The sequence below is a fragment of the Rhipicephalus sanguineus genome, chromosome 3 (assembly GCF_013339695.2).
Source record: "Rhipicephalus sanguineus isolate Rsan-2018 chromosome 3, BIME_Rsan_1.4, whole genome shotgun sequence".
In the NCBI taxonomy this organism is placed as follows: domain Eukaryota; kingdom Metazoa; phylum Arthropoda; class Arachnida; order Ixodida; family Ixodidae; genus Rhipicephalus; species Rhipicephalus sanguineus.
Window position 1 is genome coordinate 221,807,410 of NC_051178.1, and position 18,227 is coordinate 221,825,636.

Below are 18,227 nucleotides of genomic sequence, written 5' to 3' on the forward strand. Positions count from 1 at the left end.
GGTTTCACCTCTTGGCGCAGTTTGGCGCAATTGGCGCAGCAATCACGTTACTGCTTGTTTTGACATTTAGACTAAACTGGTAAACCTTCTGTTTTTGTGTGCATGGATTAAAGCTGTTGTGACTGGATCAAACACGGTGGCACTCAGATTAAACTCACTGGCACACAGCCAATTTGCACTGGCACCTGGATTAAATATTTACATGCTAGGATTAAATATTTCGTCCATAGATTAAACAGTTTGGTGCTCAGATTATTCCTGTGGCACGCGGATTATTTTAGCTGGCATTTGGATTAACGTGAGCCAGAAAACCTATAGTTACCGACTTCGATTGTAAGTCAACTCCCTCAAATTTTTTTGTATCGACGCCATGTGTTGTAAAGGCAGGAGCGCGGCGTAACCCCGCGGCAGGCCGACGGAGCGGCCGAGCGATAGGAGGGCGCGTAGAGTGACGACTCGTACACCGAGCTTCGGTGAGACTGACGGGAGACTGCTCTCCCGCGTTTATTGCAGGCAGTTTTATGGAGGGGGGAAGAAGGGTGATTGATCAGCGAGGCATGGGTCACATGACCGGCATGGCCACACTGGGTTGGTTGCGGGAAACAGGTATAGCGGAGGCCTAGTTCCACCCAATAACATCTACAGGGACCTTTACCGCACTGGTGTTTTCGCATGCCACCAGGGATCACACGACAATACTTTGGATTTCAAATTTTGATAAAATGGGTCGACCTACTACGTACAAATACGGAAAGAATATACGTTATTTCGTGCTTTCACAACTCTGGGCTCTGACTCTGTCATTGTATCACAACCGGTATTTGCTGGCACACCAAAGGACTTACTTGTAATAGACCTCTACCGGCCTACGTCACTCACGCCCCATGACGTCAGGTCACGTGACATCTCAGCGCACGTGCAACGGCGGGTGGTTGGCAAAACACTCCCGCTGCCGGCTCAGCGTGGTACAGTGGCACGGTGTTTGGCGCACGTTTTTTTTTTTTTTCTTTTGAACCTTTGCCTTAATCTTTCGGTTCCAAGATTATTTGTGGTATGTGTCAAAGAACATCTAAATGTGTCGTGGACTGCGTGACGAAAAATTTGCCACGCTGCTGGCTGTTTAACTTGGAGAAGGGAACCCACGTGGTGGTCTGTGCGAGGAACGGCGATATCACCTTCGAAAATGTGCCTCGTTTACTGTGGCGTGTAGTGTGCATTTAAAGGCAGCGACGATATCGGTTCACATTTGCGGACGTTGAAACTGACAATATTGTGTGCGGTGTGTGCTGTGTGAATAACGATGCATCTTGTTTGCGAAAACATTGGCGCGCGTCGTATCTAACAGAGCAATTTGCAGTGACCGGTTGTCGACGAAACAGCAGGATTGGACATTTTATTTGACGCTGTGATCTGCGAGTGCGTACATCTCAGTGTTTGTGCTGCGTGCACAAAAAAAAAAAAAAGAAAGGTGCATGATGTCCGGGCTGAAAGGTGAGACTACGCATGAGCTACCAGCGTGTTTTAGCATTGCCGAACATGTATGTACGGTTTACCACGGCGAATATCCAGACCTATACGCGTATCGCCTTTTATTGGAGATGTACGTCTTAATTGAAGCAGTGGAAATTCTTGTTTGTCATATTCTAGTTAGCTTATCTTTACGGCTCGATATTTATGAGGTGACATTTCGAGTTTGTGTACCAAGTCTAAAGAAGGGGAGTAAGTATGGCAACACGTTGTAGGCATCAGATACAGCGAAGTAACCGCGCAAGAGATTATTTAAAACTAAATTATTGTGTGTAACATCTCAAAACTGCTCAGTGGATTATGAGGAACGCCGTAAGGGAAAGCTTCGCTTGAGTTTTCACGGGGATTTGTTAACCGAACGCACGCTAATGAGTGTTTCCTTCGTCCTTTTTTCTTTCATTCTTCTCTGATCAGAATTTTGCGCCGTGAGTGAGAATCTAATCGGTGATCTCGCGCACAGAAGCCGCCAATTCTGCACATCGTTTAAAACTGCAGTGAAGATTTCGCGACAGAAATTGAGTACGTTCACATCCGTGCCATGCTAATATTTCTCCAAACACCAGTCGTCGTGAAAATGTATAACGTTCGCTTTCGAGGAGCATAAGATTTTTTTATGGCTGTCATCCACGACGAGCAAAACATACGTTGACCTAACAGAATCGTTCATTACAGGTAACTCTTCCTTCTAACAGCTGTGAGTTCAGAAAATAGCAATTTGCAAAAACTTCTATCGAAGTAACGCAGACACACGCAGTGCCGCTATGCAGAGAGATCCCCTCGGCGGATCTTTCTTGCCAACCAGCCCCTGCTCCGAAGGCGGGACTTGGGGGCGGGACACTGCCAGTGACGTCACACTGTTTGCAAACAGGGAGAGGTCTATTGTCCGTACTTTCGTGAGGTGTTTCAGAGGGTGCCAGTCCTTGGCATCCCATTCATGGGGTGGCATAAGAAGCTTTCATGGCGAATACAGTAAAATCTTGTTAATTTGCCGCTCGTTAAATTGGAAAATCGGATAATTCGAATGTGTTCTTTGGTTCCGGCAAGCATATGCATTGTTTGATGGCATCGAAGTCTCGTTAATTCGGTCTTATTTGGCTGCAACACGGTTAATTCGAACGATACTCAAAGCACGCCGAGTGCGAAGTGCCGCAAATGTGCGACACGAAGTAATGAAAACGACTTTCACGGACAGCCCAAACGGCTGTGGGCTTTTAGAAAGATGTGGTTGCCATCCGCAATCGCGCTGTTGGTACGTAATAAGGTATTGGTTAAGAGGGACGTTTTTGATTTAGACAGGGGGTCTTGTGAACGAATTCGCAAATGACGAAAATTGCGGCTTTTGCACTGCTCTTATGCAAAATAATTACATGGTTTGCGTATTACTCAAGAAAATGAAAGTGCATAATGTAAGAGAGATTTATTTATCGTTTTCTTGATATTTTCGATAATTCGGGCAGTTTTTCCAGTCCTATGAAATCCAAATTAACGAGCTTTTACTGTTTATAAGCAGACGAAATGAGGACTAAAGAAGACTGAACAGAAGATGAGTGCTGACTTTCAACTGAAAATGCCCTGAGAGGCAATGTCTGTTCTTCACATTTGGCAATGCATTGCTAAGAACGCGGGTGTACTGCGGAATTCGCTCGAACAAAGATTCTTTTCCACCACCCATACAAATCGACGGGTGAAATTTTTGAGGCCAACAAAACATAAAATGCAGGTCAAAGCTACATTATTCAGTCACCCTGCACGGTAAAGAAATTTCGTTTTAGATTATACAAATCGCTGATAGCCAAGCGTTAGGATAAGTTGCCTATTATGACATCAAACCACGAGTGACAGTCATGAGTTGTTTTTGCCTAGAAAGAGCATGCGCAGTCACAAGTATTTTAACGTTCTGTCAATAAAACAGCATTGTGCCCTATCTTCCTCCGTCTTCTTTAATACTCATTTTATTTGCGCTGTCTGCTTATATTTGCCATGACTCACTACTAACTCACCCAGTTCTCATCCTAACCACGTCACGTGAATACAAGTCCTACCTTGAAAGCAGGGCGACGAGTAGGCCGAGCTCAGGGGTGACGTGCTCGTGGTGGCCACTGCGGGTGCACGGCACCACACACCACTGGGCTGGCCATCCTTATTCAGCTGCTGCTGCAGGGCTTTCTGCAAATGACAACACAATGTGTTTTCATTCAGCTTCTATCGGCATATCGGCCCTACTTGGTTTTGACAAAAACTGTTCACGTATATTACTGATGTTAAAATGTGTTGTACAGTTACCAATCCTACTATTCAACACTGCATTCACATCCAACAAAATAGCAACCTTTGAGTAGTACGGTCACAATCGCCAAACAGCGATTAATTAAGAATAAGTGGTTTTAATATTTCAAGCAATCTTTAGCAGTAAATACTGTGACCTCTCACTTGGGTAAACTTTGAAAACTCTAAAAAAAATTGTTCACTATGCTGACTATGCACTAGAATATGGAACAGCATAGGGCACAGCGTGGTGCCGAGTCAAAGGTGTGAAGAGCACTTCGTGGAGCTATGCACGTACAGGCGCTCTCAGAATAATTCGGAACGCCGGACACGCAGCAGCGCGCCGGCGAGTATGCGCGCAGAAAAGTAGTACTATGGTCTGCGCGTTGCGCGGTCTCCCTAGCAAGCAAACGTTGCTCCGTATTGCACCTAGATTCGCGTTGTGTTGCTACAAAAAAGGTGCCCTGTGTGTCCCTTAGCGTTTTGATAAAGGGCGCTGGGTGGGTGGTGTCCTGTGAGAAGCCGCGTGTGCGCATGCACGCGCGTTGGAGCAGAGCCGTCGTGCGTGTTTCGTGTGCTTGGATGACACTTTCTTTCGCTACTTTGCTGCATATTTATTTGATCAGATTATTTCCGGTAGGCGACTGCGACTAGCGCTCGCAAAGGACGGTGGTTCATCTTATGCAACCGTGAACATATCGGTGGCCAGATTGATAAGGAGATACGAATATATTTGGAACACGGTGTAAGAATATCTCAGGTGTTGACCACTGCGCGCGCCTAAGCGGCCAGAAAATGTTTGTCGTCGGTCCGTTGAGCGGGCGCCATCTAATGGCTTGAGGCGGAGAGCGCCCGCGAGTAGCCGAAATCACGGTGGTGCTGCGTCATCGCCGCCGCGCTCGCTTTGTGATAATGCTAAAGAGCACCTAGCGCTACCCTTTTGGTGCTAGACAACGCCAGTCTAGATGCACTAGGGAGCGAAACTAGCTCGATAGGGAGGCCGCGCATGCGCACACCGTGCGTCCATTTATCCGCCGGTGCGCTCCGCCGACGAGCGGCTGCATGCTCGGCGTTCCGAATTATTCTGGGAGCGCCTGTACATCAACATATGCTAAGGGCATACCAGTTGCGTCACTACTTATCTCATTTTGAAAAAGGTGACTAATTTTCATTTGCGCCAATGCTTTTAATGTGCAACCAGGCTGTGCGTAAGTATGTTCTTGTGCACCTCCCTGGACACTTCTTGCTGAAACACAAAACCTTGCCACTTAAGGATTTTCACTGCCTCACGCTGAGTTACAGGGTTTGAATCGGCCTCTGCAGCACTTCAGAGCATCAAAACCTTGTTGAATTATTTCAGAAATATGTCCGGGTTCAGTGATGAATTTGTTTAATGAAATATTCCCCCATTCAGCAACTTGTTAAATGAAAAAATGTTGCTGAGGATTATTATTAAGTTTGTTATTCTGAAATAGTCGTTAAGTGGCATTCGTTACACTGCAGTCACTAGTAGGGTGCTACCACTGACCAGTCACTTTAACATGCTAGCATGACAAATGAGAAAAATGGTGGAAAATAGTGTAAAACTACGTCTGAGGTCTGTATTTATCACATGCATTTTTTTAGCGCAAAAGTGTAAAGGAAAGAACACAATGCACAGGGCGAGCGCTGAACATCAACTGACCTTATTTAAGGAATAAAACATGGAAAGCAGACCCTTTAAGCGCATGCGTGCCGCCGCTGAGTCGCTAATCAAGCATCAAATCAAAAAAGCTATACTGGCTATTGAACAAATAAATAAAAGTATCGCTAATACACTTTGTGCCCTTGTTCTTAATATGATAGGCTTCCAGCAACTGTCTTCCCAAGGTGACAGCACTTCTGCCCAGGTATTTATGACGACCAGCACAAACGGAACACTGACAACAAAAAGAGGAACCACGACACAGGCACTGTCTAATAACTCAATGTTTATTAGAAAAAACACCAGACACATACTGTCACGAGACTTTAGACGTACTGGGTCCTTTAATAAACTAACGAGTAGCTGGCTCCTGAAAGCGCGACCGTCGGGGCTGGCATAGGGAAAGAGGGCAACATCAAAACCGCACACTCACTCAAAGATAACCAATCATAGCAATAATATCATGCGTAGATCACAACTGTGCACGTTCCAGGAAAGCCACTTCCTCATCAATCAGAGCAATAGAAGAGCAGCTCACGTACGTGTCTCTTATCATTTAGAATGCCTCCGCGATTTCGAAAGTGCGCAGGCTCTTGTGCCTATAGTCACCACGACTGTCTTATTAACCTTTGTTGTGGCGCGCCCTCCATTGCCGACAGTGCAGCTGCGCACCCGAGCTGGGTAAGACTGTCGTGGTGACTAGGCACAAGAGCCAGTGTACTCGAGAAACCACAAAAACAACTTGCTGCTGGCAGGACCCGAACATGCAAAGTGTTCCACACTTAACGTGATGCTTACAAGTGGCACTAACACTCTCAGGTCTACAGGCACAGACATAACCAACAAGGTGGATGGGAGGACAACATAGCTCAATTGGTAGAGCATCGAGAGTTTCATCCAAAGTTTGCAGGTTCCGTCCCTGCCAGTGGCACCTTGTCTTCTCGTCTACTTCACTTCTTCAAAACCATAGCATCATCAAACCACATCAAAACCATAGCATGCCACAAAAACAAGGAAGCTAGGGTCTAAAATAAATTGCACAAAATCAAGGCGACAACTGAACTATAGCAACTACGTTTACGGTGGCCAAAGCACGTGTTTTGCAACCCTATCGCACACCAAATTCTAGGAATCGAGCAAGATGCGTTACGGCATCATGAATTGTTCGTGGTGCTGTGCAGTGGCTCAACAAAAATCTTTGAAGCTAGCTTGATCACAGAATATCCACATAAATTTATAGAGCTGATAGCAATGCGGCTGGAAACTGCGACCAGCTCTAAACAATGTTGCTCAGCTGCTTAAAACTAATTTGCGGTAAATGCGCCTGTAGCTCAGTTACGATTGCTTTCGCTAGGAACTCATTCTATTCTTCACAGAGACAGAACTGCTTCTTTCGCGTTTGCGATCACGCAGAGTTAGCTCTATGAAATCCCCAATCAAGCAGCAATGTTCAAAGATGCTGGTATGCTTGGCCAGCAGGTGCAACATATTGCAAATTACATGAACGGACAAACAGCAGGAACAGAAGAACGCTTTGCTTCCACTCCTGCTGTTGAAGGGATCGAAGCACAACGACCAAATAAAAGCTTTAAAGAAAACGACGTTTCGGCTTACATACAGAAACCTTGTCACAATGAGGCCAAACAACTAGTAATGTTTTCTACATAGGTTTCAGCACGTGACGCAAGCACCGCACGTAGGACGAGGGAAGGTTTCATCATAGCAATTCAGTGCCTGTCTTGTAGCTTGTATCTCGAGCTATTCGAGATACAAGCGCGACTTGCAGTTTTTTTCTTCCCGATGATGCTTGCGGTGTCCAGTCAGTGGTGTGATCAGCCATAGCTGCATGCTCGGCCAGCCTGCTGTTTGTCCGCTTATACCATTTGCAAAAAAAAAACATGGCTGATCCCGCTGTCATAGGAATCGATAAAACACGAAAGCGAAACGTGTCTTCACAGACGTAGTTGAGCGTTTGTTGTCTATACTTCTCCCCAAGGGCAAAAGAATGACTGCTATACAACAAATTATAATGTCACGCGAAGAACGGCAGGCAGCTCGAAACTTGCAACGCGCTGCTCAAGCAGAAAGGACGCACGGAAAGAACATACACAGGATGAGCGCGCACTAACAACTGTCACAGCTCGACAGTTAAAGCGCGCTGCTCAAACAAAAGGAGACGCACAAAACGACGCACATGTTATATATGGGACGAGCGCGAACTAAATGTCAGTTGTAAACATATTTCTGTGTGAGCAGCGCGCTCCTTTCGCAAAAGCGGCCCGCTGCAGTGAGCGAAGTGACCTTCGTGCTCTCAACGCAAACTTGCGGTGAGAGCACAAGACGTGCAAACCACCCGCCATCACGACATAAGCGCGCGCACAAGCGTCCACGCACTGTAGAGGCGCGCGCTCATCCAAACGCGTGGGGCGACAACCATTAAAGCCCGCTCTTCGAGCCGTTCGCGCCATTTCGCTAGTGATAACGAAAACACGCTGATGCACCACCGACCTCTGAGTACCGCCACCGGCAAATGCTGTATATAAATAGCTCGCCGTTAGCATGGCGAGGAAAGTGCAGTTTGTGGCCGAATCGTTTCGCGCCACACGCTGCGGAGTGAGGGGTCGTAAGTTCGACTCCCAGTGACGGATTTTCTTCTTCTAGTTTTTTCTTTGCCATTTGTTAGTCTTTATATTTTACAACGTCATATCCGTGACAAAAATACGTCAGTGGAGCCGTGGTGTACCTCGGCATAAAACACGTTCGTGTTAAAAGCGTCTTTTTTCTCCCCGACTGCGATTTCTTGCAAGATACCAGTCTTGTCGGTGGCATCCATTCCCTGAATGATCACGACTGCTCGCAAGACAACTGACAGCCTGCAGCATTTGCTGCTACCATCTCTATGACTACGCATGCTTGGCACATTGCAATAACAAAAACAGAAAATTGGGCACATGGCAATAAAAAGGAACTGTGCCAGTCATGGAAACGATATTGTCACGTGGTCGTGACGTCGACGAAGACAGCAGTCAGCACGTCCGAGATGAAATTGTTTATTTGGCCGAACTTGTGGCCGGGAAACTGAAAGTTAAACTACAGCAATACACTGATAGCGGCGAACAGAGCTTCGACCGTCGATCAACTGACAAGCGGTCAAGTGCGTCGGCTTCACGGTGTAAGAATATACTCAGGTGATGACACTCTTCCCCCAACGCATGGGAAACCACAAGGCCGCGTGCGTCCAGATAATGTTCGGGTTCTTATCAGATGACTTGCAGGGGCGCTACGAAAAGCGGGGCAGTCGTCTCCATAGCAACGCGCATGCTGCTGATAACGTGCATTTTTTGTGCCATTTTGCTGGATAATGTGCATCCGCCAAGCGGCGTCGAGGGGCGAAATCGAGAGAGCAACGGAGAGGGAACGGCGAGAGCGGCGGCGATGACGCAGCACCACCGTGATTCGGCTACTCGCGGGCGCTCTCCGCCTCAAGCCATTAGATGGCGCACCGCTCAACGGACCGACGACCGAACATTTTCTGACCGCTTAGGCGCGCGCAGTGTCAACACCTGAATATTCTTACACCGTGGTCGGCTTTCATACAGGCGCTATCGAACTTTCCAGCGATATCGCTGGTGGCGGCGTTATCTCTCGATAAAGCTGGAACATTCGCGTCCGGCGCGAAATCTTAACAAAACGATCTACTACAATCGAGAAGCTTCTCGAACACTTCTTCGCAGACAGCCTCGAGCGTTGATAACCGTCCTTGCTGGTCAAACCCAAAAACATCAAAATAAAACAAGTGGGCGTGGCAATATTTTCCACTAGGCATCCTCCATGACACCATCGGCCGCATGCTCTCCTAAGTGCGGGAGAGCGATAGGGGGCCCCTCTCTCTGCAGCCGCTTTTTGTCGACGATTGAAATTGCATTCTGAAAGCAGCATTCAAGTTAACCATATGGCTACTGAGACCAGCACAAGTTATGGCAACTGAGGCCCAGCAACCACTAGGCGCTATTTTATTGCATCCTAGCGGTTTCGATGAAACTTGATTAATGACACTGCCGATGAAAAGGCTTCATTAGATAAGGGGTGAAAATACATGGTGCTTTATGGTCACTAAGTTATAATAACTGAAATACTTCATATATCGAAATTGTGTATATTGAAGGTTTGTTATATCAAGTTTAGCTGTATTTTATACGTGTTCATGAGTCTGGTCTGAGACAGCATTAACACTTCATGCCAAGGGATGTGTCTTGAGCTATGCAATCACAATTCTTTTACTATTACTTAACAACAGCATCATGCATTATGTGGTGCATCATGTCCATGGCGCCGAAGAGGACACTTTTTCTTGAAGCCAGACTGAAACCTCACATTTGAATGGCACCCACACACAGACAAGGAAAAGACTAATTCAGTGGGGGTGCTTCTCTCCTTCTGCCACTCAATTATGAAGAGACCTTGATGCTATGCGAGTTTTCTGTGACATAGCCTCACCTCACGAAGGCGCTCCTTCCTGCGAATGCGTATCCGTTGCCGCAAAACGAGCGATTTCCTCATCACTGTCATCGTCATCCTCATCAGCCACATTCAACGCTCGACTGCACCGCATCTGCTCAAATGCAGCAATAAGGGCCTCCGACACGTAAATGTGCGCATTTTCCTGCAAAAAACATCAGGCACGATAAATAGTTCTGGTGGGAAAAGAGGCAGCATCATCACAAGAGGGTCATACAGGTTTTTTTTTTTTAGACAATACAGATTTTTTAGAAAATACAGATTTCAGAACAAGAGGTCCGTATGGCTCTCCAAAACTCCGCACAAGCTCTGCACCGAGAAAAGACAGATAAATACTACGCTTTATACCTGATGATAAATCGCTTACACAGATGCCATGGCTTCAATTGATGCACGACATCCTTGATCCGATCATCCCCGCTCATACTGAAGCCGCCTTGCCCTGGACTTAACCAAGGCCTTTGATCGCATAGACACCAAGCGATCACGCGGCTCTCTCCCCCCTCAACGTGGGCGCCCACATGCACGCCTACATACAAGCCTTCTTCTCGGACGCACGCCAAGATTCATATGGCAGGGGTGGAAGCGGGCTTGAGTGTTTTGGAGCAGCTCAGGGAGCAGGAATAATGCTGTTTTGGAGCAGCTTTGGAGCACCAAAATGTGTGTTTTGGAGCAATGCAAGTTAGTTTCGGAGCAGAATTCTATGATCAATATCATTGTTCTTTTTTATTCTGGTAAACACAAGAAATTCCAACGATTTTAGAAAACATTTAATACTGATGAACCAACCACACTTAACACAAATTATATATATATATATATATATATATATATATATATATATATATATATATATGCGCACACACACACGCGCGTACGTGTTATCAAAACATCACAGCTGTGATAGAGCAATGACTCAGGAAAATGAGATAAGCGATGTTCTGAATAGCTACACTTGACTAGACTGACAAATGAAAAACATTCAAGATAATGAACGTTTTTCATCAGCGGTGTTTTCGCACCGCGTTTGCCGGGTTGCTACATCTTCGTCAAAAGCCTACGCCGGCTTCAAAAAGTTCCTTCGAAATGCGAGGAGGTCAGCGCCGTCTGGAGGCATTGGGAGAAACCAAAGAAGCACGTGTCTGCACCCTAAACTCCGTTTGTCGGACGAGCTGGCGATGTGCCGCGCGAGGCGTTTTCTTTTCTACTTCGAGTAGGAAGACGCGGCGGCGCGATTTTGAGATGGCGTTCATCATAAGGACGCGCGCGACCCTCCGACCACGCGTCAGTCGCGCATGAAATCAAGCCATTCAGGACGCAACAGCGCGATTTCGTGAAGGCGTTCGTCAAAAAACACGCGCGTCCCTCCAAACGCGCGTAAATCGCGCCAAAAATTGCGCCATGCGGTTCGACCTTTTCCCTTCAAGTTCCCTTCCAAGATCTGTCAATTATTGGTGTCGCTTATATGCACGCAAATATGGTACTTGAGATGCGATGATACTAGATGTCGCAATCGCACAATTTGTATCCCGTGGTTCTGTTTTCGTACTACCTCACATTTGTCTTTTCAGTAATAAACGTTCCAAGTGTCTATCTTGTTCTTTTTTGTATATTCTTCACTCGCCACCTGATGAGCCAACCCACACGCAGCAACGGCGGCGAGCGGCATGTCATGTAGTGCTGCGGATGGTACGAGCTACAGCGTACTCGACCACGAGCCGAGCGCAGGTTCTGACGAGCCAAAATCGAACAACGCGACCGATAGCACTAGCGATACTAAGCTCGTCGCTGCACGAGCGCGTTTACTTGCTGCATTTATGACGTCTAAGGGCTTGTGTGCAAAGCAACAAATTCTGCACATAGAGAGGCACGCTTTCACTAAAAAAAATGAGTTTCGGAAATGGTCTAACCGACTTACACGGACCGAGGCCCTGTGAGTGGTTTCGCGGTTGGTAGTGGCTTCACTGACCGCAAACAGATAAAACAATTTTTTTCTTTCTCATGAAGACTTATGACACAAAATCCATATTACACACTCAGCTATACAGCGGTTTGCAAAGTTTCTAAATAATGGTCGCGCGTTTACGTCCGCGGCGGCTGCTCGCACTCCTCATGGCTTTACATCAAATTAAGTATTCGCAGTAAATAGAACCTTTTTGACAATTATGAAGCGTCAACGCAGTTACTTTTGTTCATGTTCGCAATCCCAGGCCACGATAACAGCAACCGCCTCGTGCGCGCAGCGCGCCAGAAAACTCCATTGCCGCCGGCGTCACAATCGAAATATGGCCGCACAACTCACTTCCTTGTAGCTAGCTCCTATACAGGCTCGCTAGCCTTTTTGTGCCTTCGACAACGTCACGAGAGCGCGCCAAGTGAGGTGATGATGATATAAGCTCGCATAGGCGTGCCATGACACGGATGACGCGGCACATAAGGCACCAAACGCAGCCTCGGTGATCGGTTCCGAAGCGCACTGGAGCCGATCGCGGAGGCCGTGCACCAAAGACCGCTTGGGAGCAGTTTCGGCGCAATAATGCGTTTTGGAGCAGGATGGCGCAGCAGAAGCGGATTGGCGCAGCGTGGCGCAAATGGCGCAGCGCTTCCACCCCTGATATGGGCCTCCATCAGGGGCGTAGCCAGGGGGGGGGGGGGCTTATGGGGCTTCAGCCCCCCCCCCCCCAAATTTTTCGTGCTCTCTTTCACCACCGACCAGGGGCGTCGCCCGGGGGGGGTGAGATTTATTGAGCTTCAGCCTCCCCGCCACCCCTTGAATTTTTTTTTATTTTTTTCGTTCTATTATACACCGCCGTCCGAAATAACCACCTTCACCGAAAACCACCCAGGATGTCGCCTAAAATATATTTTTTTTTCGAGCACGACAGTACCATGGACAGTTAAAAGGTTCTGGATGGTGGCTTTTCGGCAAGATTTTTTTTCAACAATGCAATTTGTGAAACAGGGTATCACTCTTTTTCTTTTTTGAACAATAAAAAGAAAATTGACTCTGGTCCGATTATTCCTATTTTTACCTTACTTTCACGCAGCCGGCGCCTGCCTTGTGTTCTTCCTAACCTAGAAGCTCTACAAGGCGACGCAGGTTTAAGTACATTAATTTTTTTAATGACTAACGTCCCCGGATCTAACATTTACTCTCCATGCAGTTACTTCTACAAGGCAACTTTTAGTCTTCACAGATCACCTCGGCAGACGAATAGTCGTTCCGCTCACAGACTCCATGTGAATGATCTTTTATCCCCAGTTCATATGAGCTGTTAATCCCCAGGGATTATTTTTCACATTTATTTAGCGCAAGGCGCGAGTACTTTTTTTCACGTATTGTTTTCCGTGGTACAAAAAATCGCGCGGAAAAGAAACGCTACAAAAAAATATTTTGCATTCCGTTCCTCACTGCTTTCGCTGTTAATGCGACAACTAAATACAAAGTGACACAAAATGAAATGTTTTATTTTTCTATGTACATATAAACTTACTTCCTTTCAGTAGACTCGCTGTCAAATGTACGCGTGCAGTGATAAGAAAAGAAAGAAAAACATCCTTAAGAAAAACAACCCTGGTGGCATGTCAAACCCATTGCTGAAAGGACACCACCCTCCGACCACCCTCGGGTCACTTCGCTGACCGCCCCCCACCCCCCTCCGCGCAAAACGTTACACGTGGCACCACTTACGGGCTCGTTACCCCAACTCCTGCTCCAGCGATTCTGCCGAACCAGACTGTAAAGCAAGTGCGGAAATGGTTACCGCGCCGAAGGAATGCCAGCGCGCAAACAATTATCAAAGGTGCCGACCGGGCGCCCGTGAAGCGTCAAGGGCCTACCCGCCGTCTGAGCGGCCTGATGCAGGCCACACATGACGAATGCCTCCGGCGACCGCGCGATGCCGAAAAAGCAGGCCGCATTGTCTTGCACCTCCTTGGGTGGCGACCGCGAAGCACGCGAACAGCAAACGGTGGGGCCGAACCGATGCGACACCTCGCCACCGCCGCGCCGGGGCCTGGAAGCGGCCCATTCATGCGCAGCCGGAAGGCATTGCTGGGCAATCAGGGAGGTCATTACGACGGCGTTTCCAACCCTTCCAGCCGCCGCCCGCGTGGGAGCGGGCTCCTTTGTCCTGGGTGCGACAAGAAACCAGATATGCTCCCTCATCTCCGGAGCCCAAGTACTTTGCGGGGCGACGCGCAGGCACTTCGAAGCCTGCGGTCAGGGCCCGTCCGGTCGCATCTGCTTTGACCAAAAGCCGCCCAAGTCGCACAGCGCGCCGGAATGAACGCAGCATACCGACCGGCGTGGCCTCCCAAGTTTTCCGCTCAAAGTAAACAAGAAAACAACAACAATCGTGCGCCCAGTTCTGACGGCGGTCCTACAGACTGCTACCCAATTTAAGGCCGTGCCGGTCCGATTGTTAGGGGGTCGCGCCAGCCCACGTGGTCGAGCACCCACTCGTGGTCCCAACGGCTGCGCTACCCGAGTCGCAACAGCACCGACGCGAAGAGATTTGGCGCTTCAGTTGTGCGGTCATGTCGCAGAAAAGAATATCGTCATTTTTTTCACCTGCGCCAAAGCGTCCAAGCCATGACACCGAAGCCAGCAAAGGTAAACACATTATATTTTTGTACTATAACCCCTATTCCTTAGAGCACGTGAGCCTCTTCGATTTTCACGCATGAGCGCTTATGGAAGGTGTTGGAAGATGGCTGGGCGTTGAGGAAGTGGTTAAACTTCAGCCGCGCTGCTGAATCGTGTGACGGACAGACAGAATGACAGCCCAAAAATGTTTAAGTTCCCCGAGGAAGAGTATCGTCTTTAAAACTCGAAGCGAACGAAAACAAAGGGGCTAGAAGGTGCGTGCCTTATGCGCATCATGGCCCTGGGCAATTTCTCTCTCTTTTTTTTTCTGTGAACGTGCGACTTGCTTTCAATGTGATCGCGAGCGCGCGCGCGGGCACATGGAGGCCTTCCGCGGCGGGTAACTGTGCAGCCTACGCATCAGTTACCGACCTCCGAGTGTATTACGGATTCATGGCGCAGTCATTTCGGTTTACGGCATCATTTGTCGATAGAATAGGAGACAAATTCTAGCTAACTGAGAATTAATCGTAAGTTACAGGCCGCGTGCTGGGTTTCCAGCGGGCCTGGGAAGGAAACGGAGGAGCTATAACGTCTCGCTCGCGTGTTCTGACCATGCTGAAAAGTTGTTGCAGGGCCCTTTTAAGCACACGCAGAAAGCACATCAGGTTAGGAATGCGTTTCAATTTTTTCCCCAGCATGGGTAAGATAAATAGGGAAATAAGAGAACTTACCTTTAACGCCTCATTGCATATCTCATATAAGTGACCATCGTTAAAATTAAGGGAAATTATTTCTGGAAGGAACGTTTTTTCGAGCTCGCTTTCCCCACACACGATAACTCAGTAGAATCAGCTACGGCAGCAAATTGCGGATTATCTTACCGAAGCATTTTTCAGAACATTACTGGCGAATGTGTTACGGCGTGAATTTATTTTTTTTTCTATTTCTGTTGTGTTAATTTGCTTTGCCCAGTTGTCTATTTCTACGCGCACGTGTAACCCTGCGTATTTCCCTCCTGCAATAATGCCTTCGGGCGCTGCAGGTATTAGAAACTTAAATGGCAAAAACGGCCGCCAGCGCACCTTGAGCGTGGCATGTAAATCATGCTGTACATGACATGCGTGTCAAGATTTTCATCTTATGACTTGTCATTGATGTTCGTCATACAGTCATGTTACGCCATACCAATTTTGGTGCACATTCGATTAATCAAGCGACCAGGAGAGCACAAAATCGTAGGCGGCTAGACAGACAGACAGACAGACAGACAGACAGACAGACAGACAGACAGACAGACAGACCAGACAGACAGACAGACAGACAGACAGACAGACAGACAGACAGACAGACAGACAGACAGACAGACAGACAGACAGACAGATACGCTCAAAGTCGCAGAAGTTCGCTAAGAAATACTTCGCATTTAAAAATATTGTTCAACTGGTATTGAGCTTCACTGATGCGGTCATCCCAGAAAATACTCGTGCAAGTTCACTGTAATTCACCAACGCTACCATTTCTTGCGTCGGACATCGGAAGAGCCCTGAACTTGATGCTGGAAAAGAAGACGTCTCGCAAGTCGGGCTCGTTCAAGGGGATGATGAATCCACTCTGGGTAATTTACTCACTCCTCTCTCAATTGCGCGCTTCATTGTGACGAGGCGACGCTGCCTGTTGAGCTAGACTGCGTGTGCAGCACGACTGCTTGCTGTAATTATGAAAAACTTAAGACCAGGCTAACTGAGAACCTTCATGTGTTATCAGGTTTCTCCGTCTTGTGGTAGAGGTGAAGAAGAAGTGCGATAAAAACTTTGAGGACGCTATAGCTTTGCCTTCAAGAGTAGAACGCGATAGCGTAATCGCTGCCCGTTCGCATCGTCTTCTCAATTGTAGTTCTCATTCGGTGCCTCAACCGTGCTGCAAGGAAACGAACACCTGTGTGCGTAACGTTAGCCGTTTTAAACTATCGTAGAATTTTTACTGCAAAGTGCAGCTGGGTAGTGCCGACCAAGCCGTAATTCTTCCTTCAGCGAAAGGAGCAGTACGCGTCCGTATAAGGCAACACGCGAAGCTACGCAGCTGCTCACGCTGTTGATGCTAGCTGATGACGATTTAGGATGTCTGTGCGCTTTGTATTCGGTGGGCCTTTAAAACCACCAGTCTTGCAGAATTCACATGTTTTGACACTTAGCGCGATTGTACGCTTCTGCCACGCAATACTGCATGCGTTGAGGAGGCTCCTCCCTCCACATGACATTCATATAGTGTTTTTTTCCGAAGCAGTTTCAAGAGGTGATGTATCTCTGTGGTAGAACGCCTGCTTGCCCCGCAGAAGGCCTGGGTTAGATTTTTCACTCATACCAAACATTATTATTTAGTTCATTTGCATATTTCTCAAGTTTTCACTCACGGGCAACTCTGGTTTTTCGCTCACAACCGCTGACGCCAACACCGTAATTTCCGCGAAACGAGCTCTTCAACGCTAGCGCATTAAAATAGCTGTGACATTACAATGAGCGCAGGCTGATCAAAGTCGGTAATGTTACCTTTCAAGATTCTTTAAACATGCCCCCCGCGCCACCGGCGGAAAGACTGACGCTAATAGTGTTGCCGGCATACATGCGTTTAAAAGAAAATCTTGAAGAAAACAAACACGGTTGCTTTTCACCAGTTGGTTCAAAAAGAACTGTTCAATAAGATCAAACCACGGGCTAGCACGTTATGCTGCGAGTACTCAAGAAGCACCTCGCTTATGGAGGAAAAACATGGACTACTCACTACTACACTACCGCCAGTCTGTCATACATGTTGTTACGAGAGATAAAACGAAAAAAAAAAAAAGAATCCTGGTGTCTTCCCATCCGTTGACGACACACCTTTGCCACGGAACTTGAGACCGTCTTGTTTCAAGGGGAATAGCTGCATAGTGGAGCCCAAGCTTATTTTTCATGTTACTTCCGTTTTACACAGGTACTGTTTCAAGTACTTCAGGTACTGCTACTTCTGCGACTGAAGACAAAGCCCTGGCATCAAGGATCAGAGCCAGAGACATCAGAGTCGGAGGCGCATGTATCTTCTGTGTCAAATGTCTCCTCTGGTGAGAACTGCCGCCTATTCTTTCCTTACTGGTTTAGATAGTGTATATAATTTGAGAATGGCGCCGTCATTGGACGTACTAAATAGTGACGCTTTAAATATTTATCTTTTTCAGACCCTCAAAATGTTTGCAAAAGCAAGTTTGATATCGGACTCTACACAGATGACTCAAAAGTGGATGATCAGACAAAACATCAACTGCTAACTTCCCCTTGGCTTCCTCCGCCAGGCTACATGTTTAAGTCTATGAAAGATTCGAAGCAGAAACGAAGGTTTCAGGTGGCTTGGTTGGACAGGTACCGATGGCTTAGCTACTCAGCGCTTCAAGAGGGTGCGTTTTGCCGAGTGTGTGTCCTTTTTAGCAGAAGTGAGGTTGGCAAGGGCCAACATGCGCGCACTGGGGCCCTCGTATCCAAGCCATTTCAAAAGTGGAAGCACGCCCTCGAAAAGACTTCTGTGCACAAGAAGCCACTAAATATCACACTGACGCTCAGCTGGTAGCCGATAATTTTCTTCAAACCTTCTCAGGATGTGTGCCCAGTGTTG

The 18,227-nt window shown here is 47.5% G+C and overlaps 1 protein-coding gene across 1 annotated transcript in view; it reads right to left on the reverse strand.

Annotated features, from left to right (window-relative positions):
* The window catches only part of LOC119388327 (run domain Beclin-1-interacting and cysteine-rich domain-containing protein), a gene marked incomplete in the record, with an annotated part of 358,140 nt that overhangs the window by 263,118 nt on the left and 76,795 nt on the right, over window positions 1–18,227 (reverse strand). The window contains 1 exon segment of the mRNA XM_037656030.2: window positions 3,570–3,693. Within this exon segment, the coding sequence (XP_037511958.1) occupies window positions 3,570–3,693 (124 nt within the window).